Source organism: Vanessa tameamea, chromosome 10, assembly GCF_037043105.1.
Source record: "Vanessa tameamea isolate UH-Manoa-2023 chromosome 10, ilVanTame1 primary haplotype, whole genome shotgun sequence".
NCBI lineage: Eukaryota > Metazoa > Arthropoda > Insecta > Lepidoptera > Nymphalidae > Vanessa > Vanessa tameamea.
Genome location: NC_087318.1, coordinates 6693504 through 6715967, shown reverse-complemented (window position 1 = coordinate 6715967; position 22464 = coordinate 6693504). Strand labels below are relative to the sequence as shown.

The 22464-nt window shown below is 32.5% G+C and overlaps 1 protein-coding gene across 7 annotated transcripts in view; it reads left to right on the top strand.

Annotated features, from left to right (window-relative positions):
- The window catches only part of LOC113392814 (dachshund homolog 2), a 128719-nt gene that overhangs the window by 89969 nt on the left and 16286 nt on the right, over nucleotides 1-22464 (top strand). For all 7 annotated transcript variants that reach the window (XM_026629458.2, XM_026629467.2, XM_026629451.2 and 4 more), the window contains one exon: nucleotides 6589-6672. In XM_026629458.2, coding sequence (XP_026485243.1) covers nucleotides 6589-6672 — 84 coding nt within the window. The remainder of the gene's footprint in view (nucleotides 1-6588; nucleotides 6673-22464) is intronic.

Sequence of the window (22464 nt, the reverse complement as noted above, 5' to 3'; positions counted from 1 at the left end):
CATGAAACCAAGTAAACAATAAGTGACATTAACAGGAGTATTAAAATTGCATTCCTGCAATGTACCGATATGTAAGAGACATCGGGCGGCCATATTGGATTACTTGCGCGTGTCGCTCCGGTTACATTGCGCACGCGACTTGACCACACGCACGCCATCTAGTTGAGAATGTGCATATCGATAGTTAAACATGGTAAATGTCGGTACACCACAATAGATCCACTGTCGGGTATCATTTTAAACGATGTTAATCGATATTTTTTGTGCGAATAAGTACGGTCTGCCTTCTATGAATATTTTTTTAAATAAAATCAAATTCACCTATAACCCTTCTAGCACCTAAAACTGCTAAATATTTCATAAAGGCTACTAAATCTGTGTTCATAATGAATTTATTTCGACGATAATATATGTACAAACTCTCGACAGTAGCTCAAATATGAATCCTGTACCGTATCAAGCCAAGATACTCCCTAAGGATCTTAAGATCTACACGACGAATAGTAATATTAGATACGCAAATACAACACACTTGAATTTGAACCTTCTGCTAATATAATTACATACGCAATTCTACGTCGCTTTTTGTGTCCTTAATACGGTTTATATCTGTAACATATATAAAGGGGTAAAGTGAGACAATCGTAAAGTTTAATAATAATTACATTCTCAACTCTCCTCCCCGGCTTGTGCGCAATAATTAACCGCTCGGAATTACTTAGCCGAAATAATTTAATGTGACGTACGCCCAATTATTCGTGATGTGCAAGATGTCTTTATTGAAAAATATAACGAATATTATCCCAAATTATTCTTTATTACTTTTCTAAACTTTCCTCACATTAGTTTGAATATAGAAGTATCTTATTAAATTTAAAGTTCCTAAAAATGAATACATTTTCAACTTAAAATAATTATTTGATGACTTGGCTTCATATAATATTGACTTGGTCTTTGCTTTCATTTGACCTGGAAACAAAACGTATGCGTAGATTAAACTGATCTTAATATTTAAAACTGACGTAAACCAAGGTTTAAGAGCAGTTATTCGTCAGCAAACGTAACAAGAGCTTCACGTGCTAGCCATTCTTTACTTTATAAAAGACCATTCAAGACCGGTTATGTGCTGTCTCTATGGGGTGGAACTGAACCCTTGTTCTAGTTGTAATTTACATATGGAATTACAAGCCGGAATAACGTCGTTTATGCATATGTTTATGATTTGGTAGCACGTTTATAGAGTGAGATGTGTTTTTATTAGAATTGTGATACGTACAAGGAAGAACATTTTTATACCACTCATTTTAATACTTGGTTATTTCGTTTAATAAGCGTGTATTCTCGGTTAACGCCTGATACGTATTCATATATTTTTAATATTCTTATATGAAATTGTACATGCTTATTGACCTTCGATCAATCAAAGACATTTTAAAAATGTTTGAAGACTTAATACTTCGTTGTTTAATTTGGTAAATATTTATTGAATTTATATAATTTATTGTTCTCACTGGCACATCAATAGCAATATGTATACAAATTATCCACAAAATCGTCCGACACACTAAAAATAATTTCAAAGGCATTGAAAAACTTCTATGCCATTATTTTTAGTTAAAACGTAATCATAATTTAATTTTCTTCAATAGGAACAGGGAATTGCAATAATATAAGTAATGGCTCGCAGCTGGAACGCTGCGACTGTATAAATATTCTTTATATGCAGTTAAATTTTTTACATCGCGCCCATTATATCAGGAAGTTTGCAGAAAAATGAAAAATTACCGGTCAGGGAGCGACCGCAAAAACATCTCATAAGGAACAACTAATGAAAGCTTAGAGCTATTCGCATAAATCTCCCTTACATTTTTAATACCAATATATCTGCGAAGGGGAGCTTTCACCGGGGAAAGAAAAAAATGAAGCCGAAAAACAAAACATTCGTGGACTCGCGAATTTATATCTTATTTAAATAACAGATGTTGTCCGCTTATAAATGTAGATATTTTTTAATCAGTACCTTACCGAGGACATAATGGTATCAGGCGATCTGCCGTCAGCTGGTATGTAGATGTAAGGGAGTTTATCGTGTTTGGTGGCTAATTTAAAAATCCCTCTCGCGGGGATTGTTCGCATTGCGAGCGCCGTCATCCCGAAGCGGCTGCGTGATATCTCTCTTGACCCGTATACTTTTTATTTGCTTCGTTACCTAAGCTTTTTTCGTATCGTATCGAATCTCAAGGAGTCGTGTAGTCTCATTAAAATAATACAGGGCTACCGGATAATCTTATCCGGTGTGTTTCGATCGCAGATTGGTTGCGCGTGCGCCGATAACACCGCGAGTTATTCCGGCGGTGCTCGTTCCAAGCACTACTATTTTTAATTTATTTTGTTTGGACATCTTCATTATTTGTACTTTTAAAATGCTACATAAATACAACAACTCGTGACAAAATATATATCAATAGTATTTATTCATTTGTACATATCGACGCTACTAAAATCAAAAATATAAGTAAAACATGTTTTATAGAGGTAGATAAACATCGTTCAAAGATTCCAATCCAAAATAAATGCAAATGCAATGATTTTATGATCTAAATTTCACACATAATAAAGAAAGGCAATTCCTATGATTATTAGCGAGGAGACTGCGGGAATAATCCTCCACAGTAACATCTCCGTGTGACATAAGCCGGAAAAATCTAATAACACTAAAATAAAATTGCCGACGGTTTGTAAATTTAAAAAGCATAGGGAAGAAAATTCGTTTTTCGCGCCGTGACAGCCATTATCGTTACTTTGAATTTGTCGTTTAGAAATATTCTTAATTCTGTTAATGTATTAGTGAGCGTGTATCAATCATTGTTTAAGGGAAATTAATATTGTTAAATTTTAAGTAAAATTTCGTAATCAAAATTATTTATGAAATCTTACATCTATAGGTATATTTTGTAACAATAATCCAGCTTTATTCGCACTTCTTCATCTTCTTAAGCATTTTAATCAGCAAAATTGCACCGTAATATTTCCTTATGCTATTACTATTAAAATTTCACCTTCAAACCGCCGAAGTCTTCCTTTCATTCTGTTGCTTTTAAAAGGACTAAAGGTGAACCAGAGGGAGAACTAAATGCGTTCTTTTGTTTCCGTTTTCAAAGACCCATTTTGGTCGTTCTTGCCTTAACGCTCGTTTAAATTATTTTGCCAGTTTTGAGTCGTAAATTTTAAACGGACTTTAATTGTTATTTTAACTGCAAGCACAACTTAGTCTTCGCAATGGGGCTGAGAAAATATGTCTTAATTCGCTCACCCTATGACTTATGTGATACTGTTCTATTGTTATTTTGTGTTTCTATTATTTAATTTATTTAAATTGGCAAATAGCAAATATTACACGTACATACAGTTTAATGTATTATGTTAAAGTTTGAGTATATGAACATCTATAGGCAGGCAACGTTTTTTAATGGCTGACTGAAAAAAATATTAAACCCAATATAGTTTATAAAGTATATACCGTAACAACGTTTTGGAGAAGGTCTTAGTACACAATATTGACACCAGCGCTTCGCAGTTCTTGATTTATATATACGTATCCGCGAGTTCAAGAAATTTCTTTGAACATGTCTATGAGGATATCAAACTCTTATAATTTAAATAGTGTTGTTGCCTTTGCTGAGTGCACGAAATTGAAGAGAAATAAAATTACCCTCTACGACCCTCTGGGACCCGATTCGTAACGACATCAGACTAAAAAAATAAGAACAAAATGACTTTTCAATTCAAGAGAACACTTATGCTTTAAACACAATATTTCAAGAATCGATACGATATCAGTTAATTACTTCAGACCATTATTAAATTGCGTAACCGGAATCGATCCTTTTGTTTATGGGTTTCGATCCTTTCAATCATCTATCAGCCATTGAGCTTCGGTATAATAATAATTGTCCATAATTATATATTCCCTTGAACGGCGCATCACTTTTATTGTTATTTTATTTATAAAATGGTAATTTTTTACTCGGGCCCACTCTATCGTGTTCTTAAGTTTGATTGATTCGATATAGCGATCGATTTAGTAATAATCGAGTGTTCTACGGAGCTTTGCTTTCTGTTTTCTTTGTTTACTACTTTGTTGCTAACGATTTTTTAATTTAAATGATGCTTTATTATAAAGCAATTTTATATTAAGCAGAATTGAGAACCGAAATTTTATTCGATATTAATTTAATTAGGTATGTGTTGGTCTAGTAAGTAATTATTCGCGGACTCATTACTCGTATCTATAACACGAACATCAAACAATACAAAGATAGATCGGTCTGGACTCAAAGACCACCGGGAGCATCTTTTGTTAAGACGCCTCGGCTCACAAATCGCGAGATGCGAAGATACGGCGCGCGCGCATACCGACGCGGACCTTAATGGCCGCCTCGCCGAAGGTAATTTACGTCTCATGTGCGAAACCACTCTTAACTAAAAGCCCTGTAAATTACAACATACAACTGGATTGATTTGAAATTAAACTCAAAACGTTCTTCGCAAATTGAAATTGATTATAATATAAATACAAAATATATTGCGTCAACCTTTTTGTATTTGGGTTGTGTAGCTAAGCCGTCTAATCGAGAGATCCATGTATCGGGTCTGTTTCGAATAAAAATTTGTATGATTGTCAAATGTATGTAATATAATTGTCAAAATAGTTGTATTTTATTTATATTTTCCATCACATTATATTATTTTAAGTATAATCTTTTTTTTTAAACGTTAACAAAAAATATTTCAGCTTCTGTTAAGTAAGCTAGATATGCAACTGAGCCAGTAAAATCTATGTATTGAGAGAAATTTAAGCAATTTTGTTTCATGTGGTTCGACTATTTTCGCGGCATAACCTATACAGCCCTACACCTTGACGTAACAATTTTTACTACAGTTTCTTTAACTACAATCAATTATATCAAATTCATTTATTTTAATTTTATACACAATTATAAGATTTTAATCGTTAAAAAGTATTTCGTATACATAAAATAAAAATAATCAACGCATTACAATTATGATACAAAAAAATTAACGTTGGATAATATAATGTTTTCAAAATATAAACAGTACCAGAAAATTTAACAAACAATGAACACGACAACGTTTCACTTTACAAGATTGAATTTCGAGATAGTGGAAGTAACTCGCCTTTATTCCCGGCCCTATTACACGGCATACGAGAGCAAGTTAACTTGTCTCTGTATTATCTTCTGTAGATTATTGTTTGTCGATATAGAAGCTACCCGGCACTGGTACTGCCTCCCAGCAGAATATCACGTCTTAATGATCGATATCAGATCGATTTTTCTCCACACAGTATGCGAGTATATACAATGGGATGAAAACAAGTACTTTAAGTTCCATTACGGTAATTGTGAGTCACGTGATTAGCTAGTAGCATGAACAATTGAACAATTAAGACTTAACTTCAATGTAGGTTGTTGGTAAATAGCTTGTATTCAAATCAATAACTAATTGCGTAATATAACAAGAGTCATGTCTGTACATGAAATATTATTTTTTTCAATTTAATCAGCATAACAAAAATTTACTGCCATATTTTTTTTGAATATACTATATACTACAGTCTACAGTATATATACTATATACTGTAGACGCTTGTTTAAATAAAGTAATTTTATTAGGTAACCTAATCTATGTGATCCCTTAACTCATTACAAAATAAATAAAAAAAAAAAATTTTGAAAATGAAATTCAATTAATTACAGTGTTTTGAAATATAATAAATTGTTATTGTATACAAGTTATTTGACTTTTAACTTACATTCAGACATTGTATTAAAATTAATGTTTCGTTTCATTAGCGAATGTAATTAACAAACAGTACTCGAAATCTATTACCGAGATGTATTCAAATCGGAAGTAGCTCCCCAATAATTTCCGTCAGGTTAGGTTTAATTGAAAGTTATGCAAATCTCTCAAATCAACTCCTTCACAATGGTGAGGATTCCGAATGAGTTAATCCGTGTTTATGTTCTAATCGGCCCCTTGCTTGGTCTTGTTACGAGTTTAGTTAACTGTTTAAATACAATGCCTTTTGTATATTGAATCATCTGTTTAAGATTTTAGACGATAATCTCGTTTTTTAGATTTAGTTTACTTTGAAATAAAAATACGTATTTATCATAAATTTAAAGGTGTAAACGATGGAACAAAATCCTTGAATATTATCTATTTATCTACTAGAAATTCACCAAGGCTATATATAAATATGACAAAATCAAAATACAAGTATATATGCATAGTGCGTGTTAGTAGGATATGATAATAAAAATTTAACTGAACTATATTATTTTAGTCAGTTGAGATGACCTAGTGTATGAAACACGTAGTTTGGACCGAAGATTGCGTGTTTAAATCCTTACAAGCACCACATAGTATTCGTGTATTTAATTTATGTTTATGATATATCTTATGCTTGGCGATGAAGGAAAGTATCGTGAGCACATTTGAAAACTTCTTTTTGAAAGAAGAGGATGCCTTTGCCCAGTTTTTATGCATTTATTTTTGTTACAGCTGAATTGAAAATGGACGTCCTCAGAGAACGGGAAGTAAAGGACAATTTGGAAAGACAACTGCTTGACGAACAAAAAATGAGAGGTAAGTGCAATATCTCGATTCTAAGCTAAATAAAAAATAATATATATCTCCAATATATTAAACCCATAGAAAACATAGTCCAATACATACAGTGCACATAGATGTAGGAGAAAGGAGAAAAGAAACAAAAGCGGTGTAATTTCAATGCCTTCATAAATCGCCGGTCACGACCACGCTCCGCATTCGCCAAAATTAACAGGAGATCTTATTACTAAACCATTGTCTTCTTCCACGACACGTTATTTATTTCCTACATTAAAACCTATTATCTAAGAATGAAACGGTATATCCATCCGTGGCCAATTTTCTTTCCGTGCCACCGACACATTGCTCTTTCCTGTATAATTGTGTTTGCTACAATAGATTGCGGATATTCGATTAAAATGCATTTTTATTTTCCTATTCACACGTTGTACCTCTCAACTAGATGTTATTGTTACTGGCGATATCACATTCGTTTTACTTTCCCAAGACTCGATTGCACGTTATGATAATTTCTATAATAATTTATAGGTTTATTGATAGTATTACTGATATCACGTGGTACTATTTAATCATGATATTTCATTATGATATCTTGTCATGTTATGTATTGTATATGTTACTTGTATTCTGTTGTTGATATACAATATTGTATTCTGATTCAAAATATATCAGGTAACTCCTGATAGAATACAAAGGTTAAAATTACACGCAATACAATACCACCCTGTCTTTACGGATAAAACGGAGTGTCTACAAAGAAAACGCAGAGGAAGGTAACCTTTATACAAATGTCAGGCAAAGCGGTAGCATTGACCTACCGCCCTAAGACAAAGGGTTATTCCTTTATGCAAAACTTTATCAAATCATTTCAACTAAAATAGATACATTTTAAATGTCATTTATCACCTAGTAGTACTTTAAGGTTACGCGACATATATATGTAAGTATTGTTTATTTTAAACTTCATTAAAATTTTGTAAATAGTAGTTGTATTTAAAAACATTAAAGCTTAGTTGTTCATAAACAGTTGAATAAAGTTTACTGATCCCAAGAAGAACAAGTTTGTTACATAGAATGTTTGATTTCAAATTCTACCATTATCAGTTAATTTTTTTTACCGGCGCGAACTGTTAATGGATTTTGCCCGATATTTGACAATCTCATGTCCGATGCACTAAAAGCTTTTTGACAATTACTCGGCACACAATTAAAATTATTGGTGAAATTCAGACGCTTCCGCACCATTGTTTATTAAAAAAAAAATTGATTTCAAAGTTATAAAGTATTTTGTTTGTATTATATAAATTTATAAAATTGTTTTATCACAAACAGTTAACGAGGGAACGAGGAGTAGTTTGAATAACAAACTATTGCTCGAACACCGCAATGGATGCTAGCAACAAAGAGAATCGCGGATCCCATACATATTTCATACGGTGAATGAACCCGATTGCGACGTGAGCAATACTGGTAATTGCCAAAAACCAATCATCAGATAGCGTTCTATGTGTCGACGGTATGAAATACGCCTTCGGTTACAAAAGCGATACTATATGTGTTAGCATGTTAACTGCGTTAAAACCAAATGCATGACACAGAACGGGCTCTTACATAAGAAAACTTTCATTTCGAATCTCATTCTTTGTTGATACAAAGCACAATAAAGTATTTTTATTTACAGATTGTAAATACGGAGTACATCGGTTTTTATTTGTTCGGTTTGAATTACAATTGTAAATTCATATTAATCAAAACTATAATATAACTTCGGCTAATTTAACAATATGAGTTTTGCAGCTGGTTGGGCTGTGGAGTCAATAGAATCAATCAATCAGGGTGAATCGGAGCCTGAAAATAGTACTAGAGTTTGAATCAAATAACCGTCCCACGTTCATTCGTAATTGTTATCGTATTTAATAGCAATGTTGTATCAAAATGTGTGAATGAATGTTAATCATTATAAGACAATATTCATAGTATTATAATATTTCATTTGACAGACCAACGTCAACATTATATTTTCTATATTTTTGTTTATCTAATTGACGCTTATTACTTAAATGGTCTGAATTTAAGTAGCTACTTATATAACAATAAAATATACTAAAACCTTCTTTGAAATGCGTTGCGTCTTCTGTAACTTTATTCAAAAGGCATTAATATAAAACATATCCTTATTCTTTTGAATAGATTAGATTGTCACAAAACGATACAACTCATATAAAAACTTTGCGTAGTACATTTCATTACTTATAAAATATTACTTGTAAGGTTCTAGAATACTCCACCCTATAGTTATATCACAAAATGTCTTACCAGTCATGTCGAAGAGCAAATTATAAATTTAGGACCGTGTAAGAGATGACAGGTAGAAGTAACTAGGTAGGTAGATAACTATCTAGGTAGGATGGTGGAAGAAAAAAAACATAGTGCACTAATTCCTAATAAATGTGATAAAGACAGGACAGCGAGAATTATGACGGCTGATGATTAAGATATATATACTATCGCATTGATTTATACGTTTATAATTGGTATGGACAGCTAGTTCTCTGGGGTGGGGAATATCCAGAAGGGTTTTAATCCTATTTCACCTTTACATTGTACTGTAGCTAGTAAGGACTGCACGAACCCATACTTTGCAAGTAAGTTTAAACTGATCACTGACAAAATCAAACTTGAGCGTTAAGAGAATATTACACTGAAACTTTATCTTATTTTGTATATGTTATCATGTTTTAGTTTAATTTGAAATTATCTTAACCGGTTTTCGTCTTTTTCGATGAAAATAAATATTCATATAAAATAGGCGATTTTAATTTAACCATAACTATTTTATAGGTACGTTTTCGCGTAATAAATTTTCAAATCAAATAAACTGAATGACATATATTTTTTAAAATTTATATAAAACATAAAACATAATCAGCCTGTAAATTTCCCACTGCTGGGCTAAGGCCTCCTCTCCCGTTGAGGAGAAGGCAAAATTTATATTTTTATAATATAAAATGCTATGTATGTTATTGCTTATCCTATATAAAATCAAATTTAACCATGATTAATTACTAAACAAAATATGTGATAAATATACATGGTCAATATGTACAAAACATTTTCAAAGTAGTGCGTTATATTATTTGAAGGATCGTTGTTACCTCTAACGTTTGATATCTGCAACCGAGACTTGAGTCTATTCGACAATTCACATTGTGTTCGAGATTTTGTAATTAAATAACATGTAGGCCGTAACATTACGGGTGTCTTGAAAGGGTTGGAATGAAAATGTTTCGCCAATTATGTGAACATTACGTTCGGAATGGAGGGTTATCGATATACCTCACGACTACTACATCCACCCTTTGAACGAATATCTCTTACTTATAATTAATAGAATATTTCAAATCAAATTGTCTGCGATTCGAATTCGTAATGAAATTTCATACATGAGAGGAATGATAATGAATTTTCTGTTCAATTGTATTTATTCGTGTTTTATGAAGCTATGTACAATTATTATTATTTTTTCTAAACGGCGTGTTAAATTTGAATATATTATCTAGCTGTTCTCAGCCTCTCATTCTACGTCAATTTTACTATATATTTCCTTGTTCACGTCTTTGAATGTCTATGTCAAATTTTATCACTACGGTTTTTTCTTTACTAACTTGGTTTTGGTACTTAAGCCTAAAATACCTGTATAATATATAATTTTTAATTTGAAATTGTAACATTCGATATCAGTATAACCCTGACGGTGAAACCCCTTCTATTTCAAATGCTATCACGAATCGGACAGGCGAGTGGTCAAATTCAAATGAATTGTTTTGTGAAACAATCGTATCGACGTACATCAGTAGTCAGTCTAGGGTATTGTTAGGCTACCTAATACACCCCAATAACTGTTTGGTTGCCGGGAATACGTCATGATTTATGGACAATGTGGCTATCAAATTATCGATACGAAAATGTTAATAAAATGTTTAGAAATAATATTATTAACGTTTCACAAGAATACGATATATTGAATTTATATTAAAAAAATCACATCCAGTTTCGAATTAAAACAAATGACTATTGCAAATTTTCCATAATTGTAAGTCGAATTGAGTAAAGGTTACAAGTTAGTACAGTTAACAGAGAGAATGTTGTTATAGCCATTGAGGCTGCAGAGATCCTAATAGATGCAATCTGCACTGTCGAATGAGCATCTCACCGCTGCTATTGTTCCCGACATTAGACGGAAACCTCCCATTACGGGGCACGTCCCTGTCATACAAACACTTTCCAATAATACGCAGACACGTTCGAAGATATTATGGCGTATAGAGAAGACTAAATAATTGCCTAATGTTTAACTTCAAAATTTATAAAAATGTATATTCGTTTAGTTTCTAAAACTAAATAACCTTAAGATTACTTTTATAAACATTATATTTGTAATAGCTTAGTCTATAGTAGTAATATAGACTGCATAACATGTCGTCGGAACGCGACGCATTTTGTTCAAAAATACATACTCAGAAGAAATATGTCAAAAATAATTCTGATACTTAATAAATGTAGGTATTGAGCTCCTGTACGGTACTGTGCGAAGAATACCAGTGAAATTTAAATTGATTAAAAACAACCTTACTGAACACTTGCGGATAATAATAAATATCCATTTCCAACGTTACTAACACTCTCAGTACTATCAAGATCTTAGATCGTTACAATAACTTCTCAGTCAAATCTATAGGCTCAAATTAACCTCAATAATTATTGATATATCATAACTTTTCACTTAAAACCAAATATCTCCTTAGTATGATATCATCAGTCGTAACTTTCAAACTAATAACAAAGCCTTACCAACTTACCAAGAGTCATGTAAACTGACATACGTTGACATGGGTATAACTGTGGAACCTTCAATATTCACCGAAGTTTCTGGGCGGTTTATGTCTAATTTTTCGCAATTGTGGTATCGTGAGTCAAACTTTTCGACGCTACGAAATTTTCGTGTACGACGAGTAAATATTTGCACTTGAACGATGCAATCGCGAATCATCCTTTTTTTGTTTCGCGGCGGCTTTAGGAAACTATGTTTGGTGTCGGTTGGTTTTTTAACTCAATAATTGGGAATTTAAAATGCTCTTTTATTTTCTGATACATACTTGACCGCTTTCATTAAAATATACCTTTAAATCCCGATATATTATTAAGGTTTCATTACATATTTTAGTGTCTTAGTTTTCATCTTATTTGCCGAAAGTATTGACTACGTGACCTCTTTACCGACCCCCTATAATGCAGGACACGTTCCTTGATCCCTTGACATCTCACCTATTTGTAATTCCTATGATATAATAAAACTATAAGTAGTTCATAATTCCTTTGAGTAACTTAAGATCTTTAATAATATGATAAATAACATGAAACAGACTGCAGGAAAAGATTCACCTTTTCCTTAATTTTCATTTTTAAAAACGATATTTCAATCTTAGTTTCAACTGACAAACAACCTTGCCTCGTAAACAAAACTTTTCTTTTTCTTGTACGTTCTAATGGATTTCAGTTTTTCATATCGAGGAAATTTTCAATTTGAGAGACTACAAACGTATAAATCGGATCAAGAGAGGATGTTCTGGTGAAATGAAGCGCAGTATGGGCTTCGGCCGCGCATGACTAATGCAGATGATTAGATTTGGCCGACTGGTCAACTCATCTCTCCCTAATGTACGAGCCGAATGCATGCAATGAACACTGCGGGAGAATAAGGCTTAAACATTATATTTTAACAAGGTTATATCTCTATTAAATATCGGCTCATAGCCTTAACAGTTAATTAATAAGACGACCCTGCATAATCATATTAATTGTTCTATTGTAGGTTCTTATCTCAATGTTTATCTAGTAAAAACATATTTTTGGCAGCAATAAATTTTATGTTTTCAATAATAAACTCCCACAACTACATCGACGATTAATTCTAAACACTAGTATAATTTTCCACTTTAACGCAGTAGCTCCAATGATCCTTTTCATTATTTATACGATTACCTTGTCCTAGTAAAAGTTAAGGCGTGTTAAGGAACAGTAAAGGGCGGCTTCAGAAAGATTCAAATGAAAGGCATTACACATTTCACCGCTAAGTAAAAGACGCTGTAGTCATGAGTCCTGCCGTACTACACAGATAGACTACCTTATAAGAGAGGTTATTTCTCTCTGTATATACCTTACCGGGACCGTTGCCGGTGCTATCAATGCGTTTAAAAAAACACTATTAGTTAAGCTGAAGATTTTAAACATTAGTGAGAAAATCAGTATCTGAACACCAAAATATAATTTTCTATTTTATCTTATAAAAGTATATATTCGAAACAATATACATTTTAATTTTGTGTTTTGATTGACTAATTACTTTACTATTTAATTTAAATACTTAATATAAATATTGGTGTTGCAGTAAAAATGTAAGATTCTATACATCGAGAACAATTATTGAGGTATAGTTTAAGTAATTCTGGTGAAGTGGATAGACAGATTTAATAAAGAAAATATATCCATACGATGACGTTTAATTTAACAAACCATCAACATTCAGAGCGCAATAATGTAACGAAAGCCCGCGAAGATTTCACAATATAAGCAACATTGTAATTACAACTTCTGTAATTACGAACTTGTAACTAAAGAGAACACATACGGGAACGATGCTAATCAAGGCCCTATTCAGATTCGCCGTACGAGAAAAGCAATAAATATGAAGCGCTAATAAAATCTCAGTAGCGGAAATAATAATAAAATATTACAAGACCCCAAGATTTTGTCTAATTAATTTTGTATACGTTGCGGGGCTGCACCGTCTTGGGAGTAACATACAATGAGTCGCGATACTGTAGCCGGTAACTCGATCCGGCAACTCGCTAAATTAGAATTTATGAATGTGTATGAAATTATTAGAACACGTTTTAAGGTCTACGTGATACACATACGAGTAAATAAAATATAAAGACTATTAAGTACAGGTTTATGTTCGTGATGTTCATTCGCTCTATTTTTTTTTTATTGATATCTTTATGCTCTTGGCTGTAAAATGTTGTGTTTTACTCTCCACATTAATTTAAAAGTAAGTTTATTTTTTTACCTTTCATTAACATACATATTTAAAAATAATTATTTTTATGATATAGTTTGGGATAAATAGACTACTTTGATAAAAAAAAATGATATGGTGTGGATATAAGACACGTTACGTCAGATGTTTTATAGTTAACAATACTAGTGTAGCGACGCGGTCACCGGTCGTGTTGATTTTGCCACGATCGAATTGTCGATTTTGCTTCAATCCAATGCACGCGCCATGTGTCGACCGTATCGTATTAGTAATCTGATACGGACTTGTTGCTTATATGACAATCGTTCGATTATGTTCCATCGATTTAAGACAGAAAATATGCATAGCCATGTATAAATAAACTAAATTCCCTTGAAGCCAATTATTATAGTGAAGTCAGGGTATTGACAAAAACATTAAACACCAGCTAACGTCACCAAATAATCCCAAGTCATTACAAACTATACGAGCGAAATTAAATAGAATGCGGTGTTCAAAATTGCAAACATTTTCTAAATTGCCCACTGGAGCGTATGAACTAGCGAGGCAGCGTTGCGTGCCGTGTACCGCTGGGAGTTGGGCTTCAAAACTACAATGACTCACCGGTCATTGGAGGTAATGTGACCAGCCGTGCGAGTTCTACACTGTGTTGAAATCTTCGAAAATCAATGTGCTCTTTTTAAGACCACAGAACAGAAACCCGAATAGAGTGGTTACAAACATTGTATGGGAACAATACATATGTTACAGAGTTTTCAACCATATACGATATGGTATTTTTATTTATTTGGAAAAATATTGACATTTGAAAAAGATCAATTGTATAAAGTCGAAGAGGCGTCGTTGAAGTGCCTTACCTTAAATAAAATTTCTTAAATGTATAAATTAGTTTGCCTTCATATTGCGAAAAGAAGTTCTACTTCAAATTTAAATCTCATACGACATAAAACCTTGCCTTTATAATATGGATAAATGACAGTACAAATCCTTAACACAAATTATCCTAAAATAAGCAAAGTTTCTTAAGTTGGAATTACAGATAAGTAACGACAAAACAATACAAAGCGAATTAAAGTGGCGTAAGGAATAACCCTTTATAAAACCGATTAGATGAAATAACAACACGGACCAACTTCTTAATTATTACAAAAGTTATTATTAATGTAATCAAAATAACTAAAACGGCAGTGCTTATTTAATATAAATTTACAATATATGTATATTTATGATTTTATGTTTTTTTCGGAAAATTAAATCGTTTAATTTTTGTACAATAAATACCTACAGAAAAATAATAGAAACAGATTCAATTTTTAAAATGATATTATTTAATAATTTGATAAACTGAAGTGAATTACATAACGTCATAACTTAAAAGGAAGCTAAACCTTCTCTTTTTGTCGTCCCTGGCGTAGGAAATTCAATAATAATTGAACTTGTGCCCGGCAGACCGCATCCGGTGTCTTGGGGAAATTGCTTATTGATCTCGGCTCTTCTCTATGCGCTTTTAAGTACGGATTTATTGTAATTAAAATCTGAATCAATTACAAATTCCTAATTGTAACATTAGATAGTCATTGCCTGATAGCAAAATTATGTAATCCTTCCAATGCAATTTTGTGTTCTGTTTGCATATTAATGCAAATTAAGCAATCGTTAATGCACTTTTCTATTTTTTATTCAACAATGATATAAGAACAATATGTACTGTAATTTTTTACCATTAAAAAAATATTGTCGTATAACGTTATTTCACAAATTTGTATAAACTTTTACAAAAGTCACAAAATAGCGTGAATAAAATCAATCTATCAATCAAACTCGATATGTAAGCAAAGCAATCGATTTCGATATTTCAGCGAAAGTAAGTCGATACATCGACTTACTGACTGTAACTGTGATGTCGATTGTGGTAATAAGATGTTGACGTTATAATACAACCATTACGAGCTTTGTTTACGGACCACACACGGGCAGACATCGAGACTATTGAAGCCATACGATTTGATTGCAGGATATCGTATTGATGTTGTTAATATCATATTCAGACAACTAACTTTGAATCCACCAAAGATTTGTAATTAGTTTATATTGTAATATAAATAAACACGTCTAAATACGAAACGTAAATATTTTGTTTCATTTGAGTATCTTAAGACAATCTCGAAGTTTGTATTATTAGGTTTAAATGACTTGAACGCGTAAATTATTTTATTAAATTACTATGTGATTGAAATAAAAAATAAACTTGAAAACATATTTGATTGTATAGATTTTTATACAATCAAATATCATACATAATATAAGTAAATTAATTGAACTAATTGAAATTAAAATTAACAATTTTAATTATTTATATATTTATGTATCATTAAATAACAAATATATGTATAAAACATAGACACATTGTAATAAAAATCAGTAGTCTTAATATAGCAAGTTTGATTACTACCTAACTTTCCCATATATTAACGTTCAAGTACGTTAGTAAAATCAATTTTGCTTTCGTGTGCGACGGCGTGAAAGATTCTGATTCCGTTAATACCTCTCACTTTGAGCAAACAGTCGTTTTCTATTATAAGATCCCAGTTTATCGACTTATTGGTTTTAATCGAGAAATCGTTTGTTTATTTACTTTATTCGATTCGTTGTGAAGTCTTTTAATAACTTCGTTTTTATTGCTAGTTGGCTGACTTTGAATATATATAAATATATAAGCATATAATGCAGTGTAAACACTTTTGTCGTGGAGTATTAAACGTTCATTAAACAGTATATTCACCGCAAATCAAGGGATTTGATTATTAGATGCTATATCTCTTGTGCCTATAATACACTGGCTGACTCAGACGGTGCCTTCCTAGAATTAATATTGAATGATTTGTACCTACCTAGGCAGACTTACACTAAGTCCTTAAACCAAAAGATATATTAATTGTATGTCTGTAATTTTATTACTTTTTATATAATTTATATCTTTACAACACTAAAAGTTTATCACGTATGTTTATCGTATTTTTAGAAGTATTTTTCATACATATTCGTTTACAATATCACGTCTACATTCATATATTAACTTGACAGAACAGAGCAAAATGCATTAAACTGAACCCTCCATGACTGGACATAATCAAATCCATCCAAGCTGAATTGATTTAAGGAAACCCTTTGCGCACTTTTATTCACTTCGCACAGTGTGTGTGTCATTCATAAATAACAATTTGAAAAAAATATAATAATTATATGAAACTATGCCACTCCATACATCGGTAGGACATTTAGTGATATTTTAAAAGATAAAATTTAAGTGTTACTTTAAAAAAATTCATCAAAAAGCGTTCACAACAAAAAACACTTACCGTGTGCTCTATCGTTTATGAATTGGACGATAAAAAATTGAATATTGACGCACAACAGAACGCTCTTCGTTTGATTACTTATGGAAAATTTATTCAAAATTTGCAATCAATCCGTGAGTGTTGATCAACTTCAAAGCCTTTATCTTTCATTCTATAATTAATACTTGGGTTGATTTATATAGTTATCCATTTACAACGTACTAGTCGTTCCAGTCAAGTAAGTACCATTTAAATTAATAAACTGTCGGCACCTGTTAGTGTTTACAAATGGTCCGGACATACGTTTCCCGCCTTGGTTTCCCGACAGGGGCGCCGATTCACACCCCTATGATGAATTCACCTTTTATTTTGTCCCACTTGACTCGATTGAGAGTGATTTTTGAGCGTGAATGGGCAGCCAGTGTAATTTGCCACTGACAGGATGAAATCTACATTGAAAGCAATAAAGGACTGGACGAAACTCAATCATGGTTGTTTTGTTGTTTATGTCAAACGGAAAAGTTTATAGCAAACATTTTAGGACTTCAAAAACATGTACACTTTGTTTTTGGGACCAGCTTAACGAATAACATATTGTTACGTTTAAGCTTAGAGAGCTGGGGTAGCACAGTAGATAGAACACTTCGATATTTAACGGTTGGTTGCGGCTTTTATTTCTGAAAAAGATTTTGAATTTATTTTAGCTTACCGATGAATAAACTAACGTATAAAATATCGTAGGGAATCATGTATTTGATAATACTGTCCCATATTTAAAAGGAGAAGAGGTCCTTTCTCATAATAACATTCACTGCTTATTTCAGAAATCTTTTGAAATCTGAATACAAATCTGAATACTGCAATTCATTTAAGTTTCAAAGGTAAAGTTTCTAATACCATAACACAACTTTGTAGAATCTTAGAGGAACATTTGAGCACTGCCCCTCACGAATAGTTGTTAGACAATAAATTATTTAATAACCCTCGGCCTCGGTCCCAACCTGTGCACTTAATCAGGGAATATATTCGACGGAATCACCTCTTTAGAAACAATTAATTCGGTCTTGATTAAGACCGTTGCACTTGGAAGACGTCTTTGTGGTATCTGATGGAGGTGGCTTCGTACCTACGAGACATTTGATCTTTACAGAATATATTTACACATATACTATATGAGACGAGATTTTAATATAGAAAGAGCAGGATTTATGAATGATTCTCCAAATTATAATTATATATTTATGGAATCTTGACTTACTATAAGCAAGTCGTTTATTGTAACTCGTACACTTTTTTGAGATCTTTTTTCTAATTTAGTTGAATAAAATGAATGATTTTGATTGATTTTGATTTTAATAATTATTCTTACAAAAAGATCTAGCCACATGTACCACATATAAGTTTGTTTTGAGCAATCATTCAAACAAAATTTATTATCTTGGAAACGACTGGCCGAAATTCCCTGAGAGTACTTAGCGCAAGTCCGGAATAACTGGAATATCAGTTGTTTTACCACCAATAACCTTTATTTCCTAAACATAAAGGTCGATAATGTTACATAATATATTTATAAAATACACCAAAAGACATTTTGTTAAATATTTTAAAAGCTTAAGATTTTTACATAACATATTGTTTTATTGCATTATAGTTTTGGCAACGTTCGCAAATTAAGCGCCGGCCTTCTAACCAATTGCGTAAACATATTCGTAATAAGATTGATCAAACATATAGAACAATTCGCTAATACAAACGTATGGCTAATGTCAATGTGTATGTAATGTATGCGGAAATTTTATATGTTAACCAGGTAAGTGTTCCTTGAGTCAAATAAACGGTGTAACAATAGCAGATGACTCACACTACAAAATCTTAGTCCTTCAAGGGTTTAAGTTTCAAAAGCTTTTTCTGACCAATGTTGACCGGTGTCGGGTTATTGGTTCGAATTAATTCAAAGACAAAACGATTCTTGTTACATCCCTAGTCCCCTACGAAAACAAATTGAATTGTTTAAACTTGATGGCAGTCCGATAGTGATTGCAATTTATCTACATATATAAATCTTGATATAGTGTTTTCTGTATATGTTTTTAACCTACTGTTACTCTTAAAACTTTGTAGTGTAATGATAATTTGTAAACTAAATCCCGTATATACATTAATATTAAGATTTGTATGACATTATTTTTTAAAAATATATATTTAGACCCTTGAATTTTAATATTCATATGCCGCTTAATCTATTAATGACGAGTAATATACTCGTAAGTACATAAGCGTAAAATTAATGTGTTTTTACGGTTACGTGTGTGTTTTACCTTAGTATTTTTTTAGGGGTTTAAGTTTTATTCAACGTACATATTGTGATTGTATGAAATAAACAAATTATTTTACATCTAAAAATAAAATATACATTGATACCAATTTTAATCACGTGCGTTCGACATCTACAAACTTTTAATTTTCTCTCGAACAAAATGCGAGAAGGGGTGGCCCATTTGATGTCCAGGGTCGGTGAAGTTCGAACGCTTTATTACAGTGTCCGGCTTTAAGTGGGTGAAAAGTTTCAACACCCTTTGATTTACTTGCCGTGCGGGGAATAGGTGTTCGATGGAATGAACTGAACTTGACAGAACTTAGCCTAATTCTAGACCGCCATTTACTTTAATTACGAATTAGTAATGAACATACATATTAATATCAATACCATATTGTCGACGAGAATTAATATTTCTGCGGTAACGCTAACAATAGTTACCAAGGGAATAACTGGCAATACTAACCTCATATTGTACCCCTCAATTATTACTCTAATGCCTTTAAAGGACTATTTTAATCCCCTAATCGGAAGCCAAACTAACGTGGCGCCGTCCCGCATAGAAATATCTTAAATTGGCAACCCGGTCCGGCGGGCCGACCATAAAACATCTTAATGAGTACCGCCAGCAGCTGCGAAGCCCCATATTGCCGTTCTCATATCCATGCAAACTACCCACCGACTACGTCTTAGCGGGCTTACTTTCCTCCTCCATGTTTACAAGTCGACAACTAATTTGTTGCAATATGTGCATAGGACAACATTATGGCCGCTATCTCCTTAGTGCGTGTCTTGCATAAGTTTAACTCCTTCCTCACCACGATGTACCTCAACGTGACCCTCGAGCGTACCCCTACTATATTCAAATTTACTTCAAGCGACCATTTGGACACGGATTTGTTATAAGATTAAAGGAAGATTTCACTTGTGAAACAATATGGCAGACGATTTACATATTTCGTTTCCTTATTAGTTTCGGGATATTTGTTTTGGGGCCGCCGAATTTACATCCACTGACCGATTAAATGGCCCTTAGGCATCTTTAATGGGGGTGCCGCGTGGTCGTTGTTGGCCTTAGCAAATGTGTGCTTATGCGTAATTGAATATTTTATGAGCTAAAGCAAATTTAGTGCTGAAACTTTATTGATTTCTTGTCCCGTGTTGCTTTTTACGGTCAAATCTTCAGTTTGCTGTCTCAAAACGTTAAGGGCTCATTGAGCGAAGTCAACATTGACATTCATAACTCGCCATTCAATTCTCGCATGTGTTTATCGTTAGCATTTATCTGTTGACTGTTTTTATTTCGTGGTTGACATTTACCCTCTGTTTCAACAAACTCATCCTGTTCCCGACGAGTTTCTTTCATTCGCTATACAAGTGCTCGCGCTGCATTACCCCTATTCAAGTCGAGATAGCTTCACTTAGTTTCCGCTTTTTCAGTGCGGACGGGTTAATTTCTGCATCTTTATTATTCGAGTGGCCAGTATATGGATAGTCTGTAGACGTAGTCTAGTGAGTCTGGTAGCGCAGATTGTGTGGCGGAAAGCAAACTTGAATTGTTGGTCGCGTGGAGGTAATGAACGCACGGGTGGGACACGGTGCTGTTAGAGGCGTCTGGTACGAGCGAGAGGCACGCCGGGGGGCAGCGGGAGGTGTGGGAGGCGCGCCTCACAGTGGAAAGGGAGGATGCAACGCGTCCTGTATGCACAGCGCCACTTCCGCATTCGTTAATGCAAAAGCGAGCACAGACTTCAGGTGTACATTTTCAGCGCTTGTGTGCTTTATACTCGATGTTAAGGCGCGCGTCTTTGTAGATGCTAAGCCTTAATTATTATTACATTTTATCTCGTTTATATTTTATACTCTCTGATGTAAAACAAAATTCTGCGTACTATTTAATTACACTTAGCACATCGAGTCGTTTTAAATAGCTTGAACAAAAATTATTTTATTTTAGGGTTCACTTAAAAACTTTAGTTACCATTCACTTATTATTATTAATTCTTATTAGTTTTTTTTTTATTTTTCATTTCTATTCTACGTCTGAAAATAATACACAGAAGCTTAACAATTCATTATTAGAACCGTTCATTTCGAGTTCATTAAAATCGCATTAGGATTAATTTTTCTCGTCCCCATTTTAATTCGCAGTTTGCCAAGGGGATCACGCTGGCCGGCTGCAATCATCCACTGTCAATATTTGCCGAATCTTACCTGCATCTATATAATATGATATTGCATGGAAACACTGAAAAATATTACCTTTTTACTTATCTTTAACCGACCAGTAATTGCTTTTATATTTACTTTTCATTCAAAATGATTACTAGACATTTTCATTTTATGAAATATAATTTGGCTGACAATTTATTGCAAAGTTAATCTTTAACATTCAGCACATTTGCAAAGTATAAAATCGCGCATTGAGTATTTATCTTTTATAAACGTTTGTTGAATGAATGAATTTATCAACTGCATTATTTTTGTAAATTGATAATTTATACACAATTATCGTAAAAAGGTCATGGTTGACACGATACTAGATATGCATTTATGAGTATGTTACTATTAAACATGGTTCCTAAATTAAATGTCCAATATGTCATAAATAATGATTAAATGTTTTTTGTCGGCTATTACGATTAACGACTCGACGTCCAATTTCAGTTATATCGCGTCGACAGTATAATAAAAACGCGACATAAATATTCGATAATAAACGACTTATGTTTACACTTGATGGCAACTTTGTTAAATAATTTAGATTTTCAGATAACAACTCGACTTCGGGTTTTACATTTTGCTGTTATTATAATTAAATTAAAAATAAAAAAATATGAGTTAATTATTATACCAACAACTTTATAATATAAAGTTTTATTTTATTAGAATTTATGAACATTTTATTTGTTTGTACCGCCAAATGACTTAAAAAATATTTTATAAAATTTTGTTTGAATAAAAATGGAAAATATTATAATATATATATATATATGTAACGTAATGATAATATGAAATAGCATAATATTGTATAGCGGCATTTTGAAGAAACT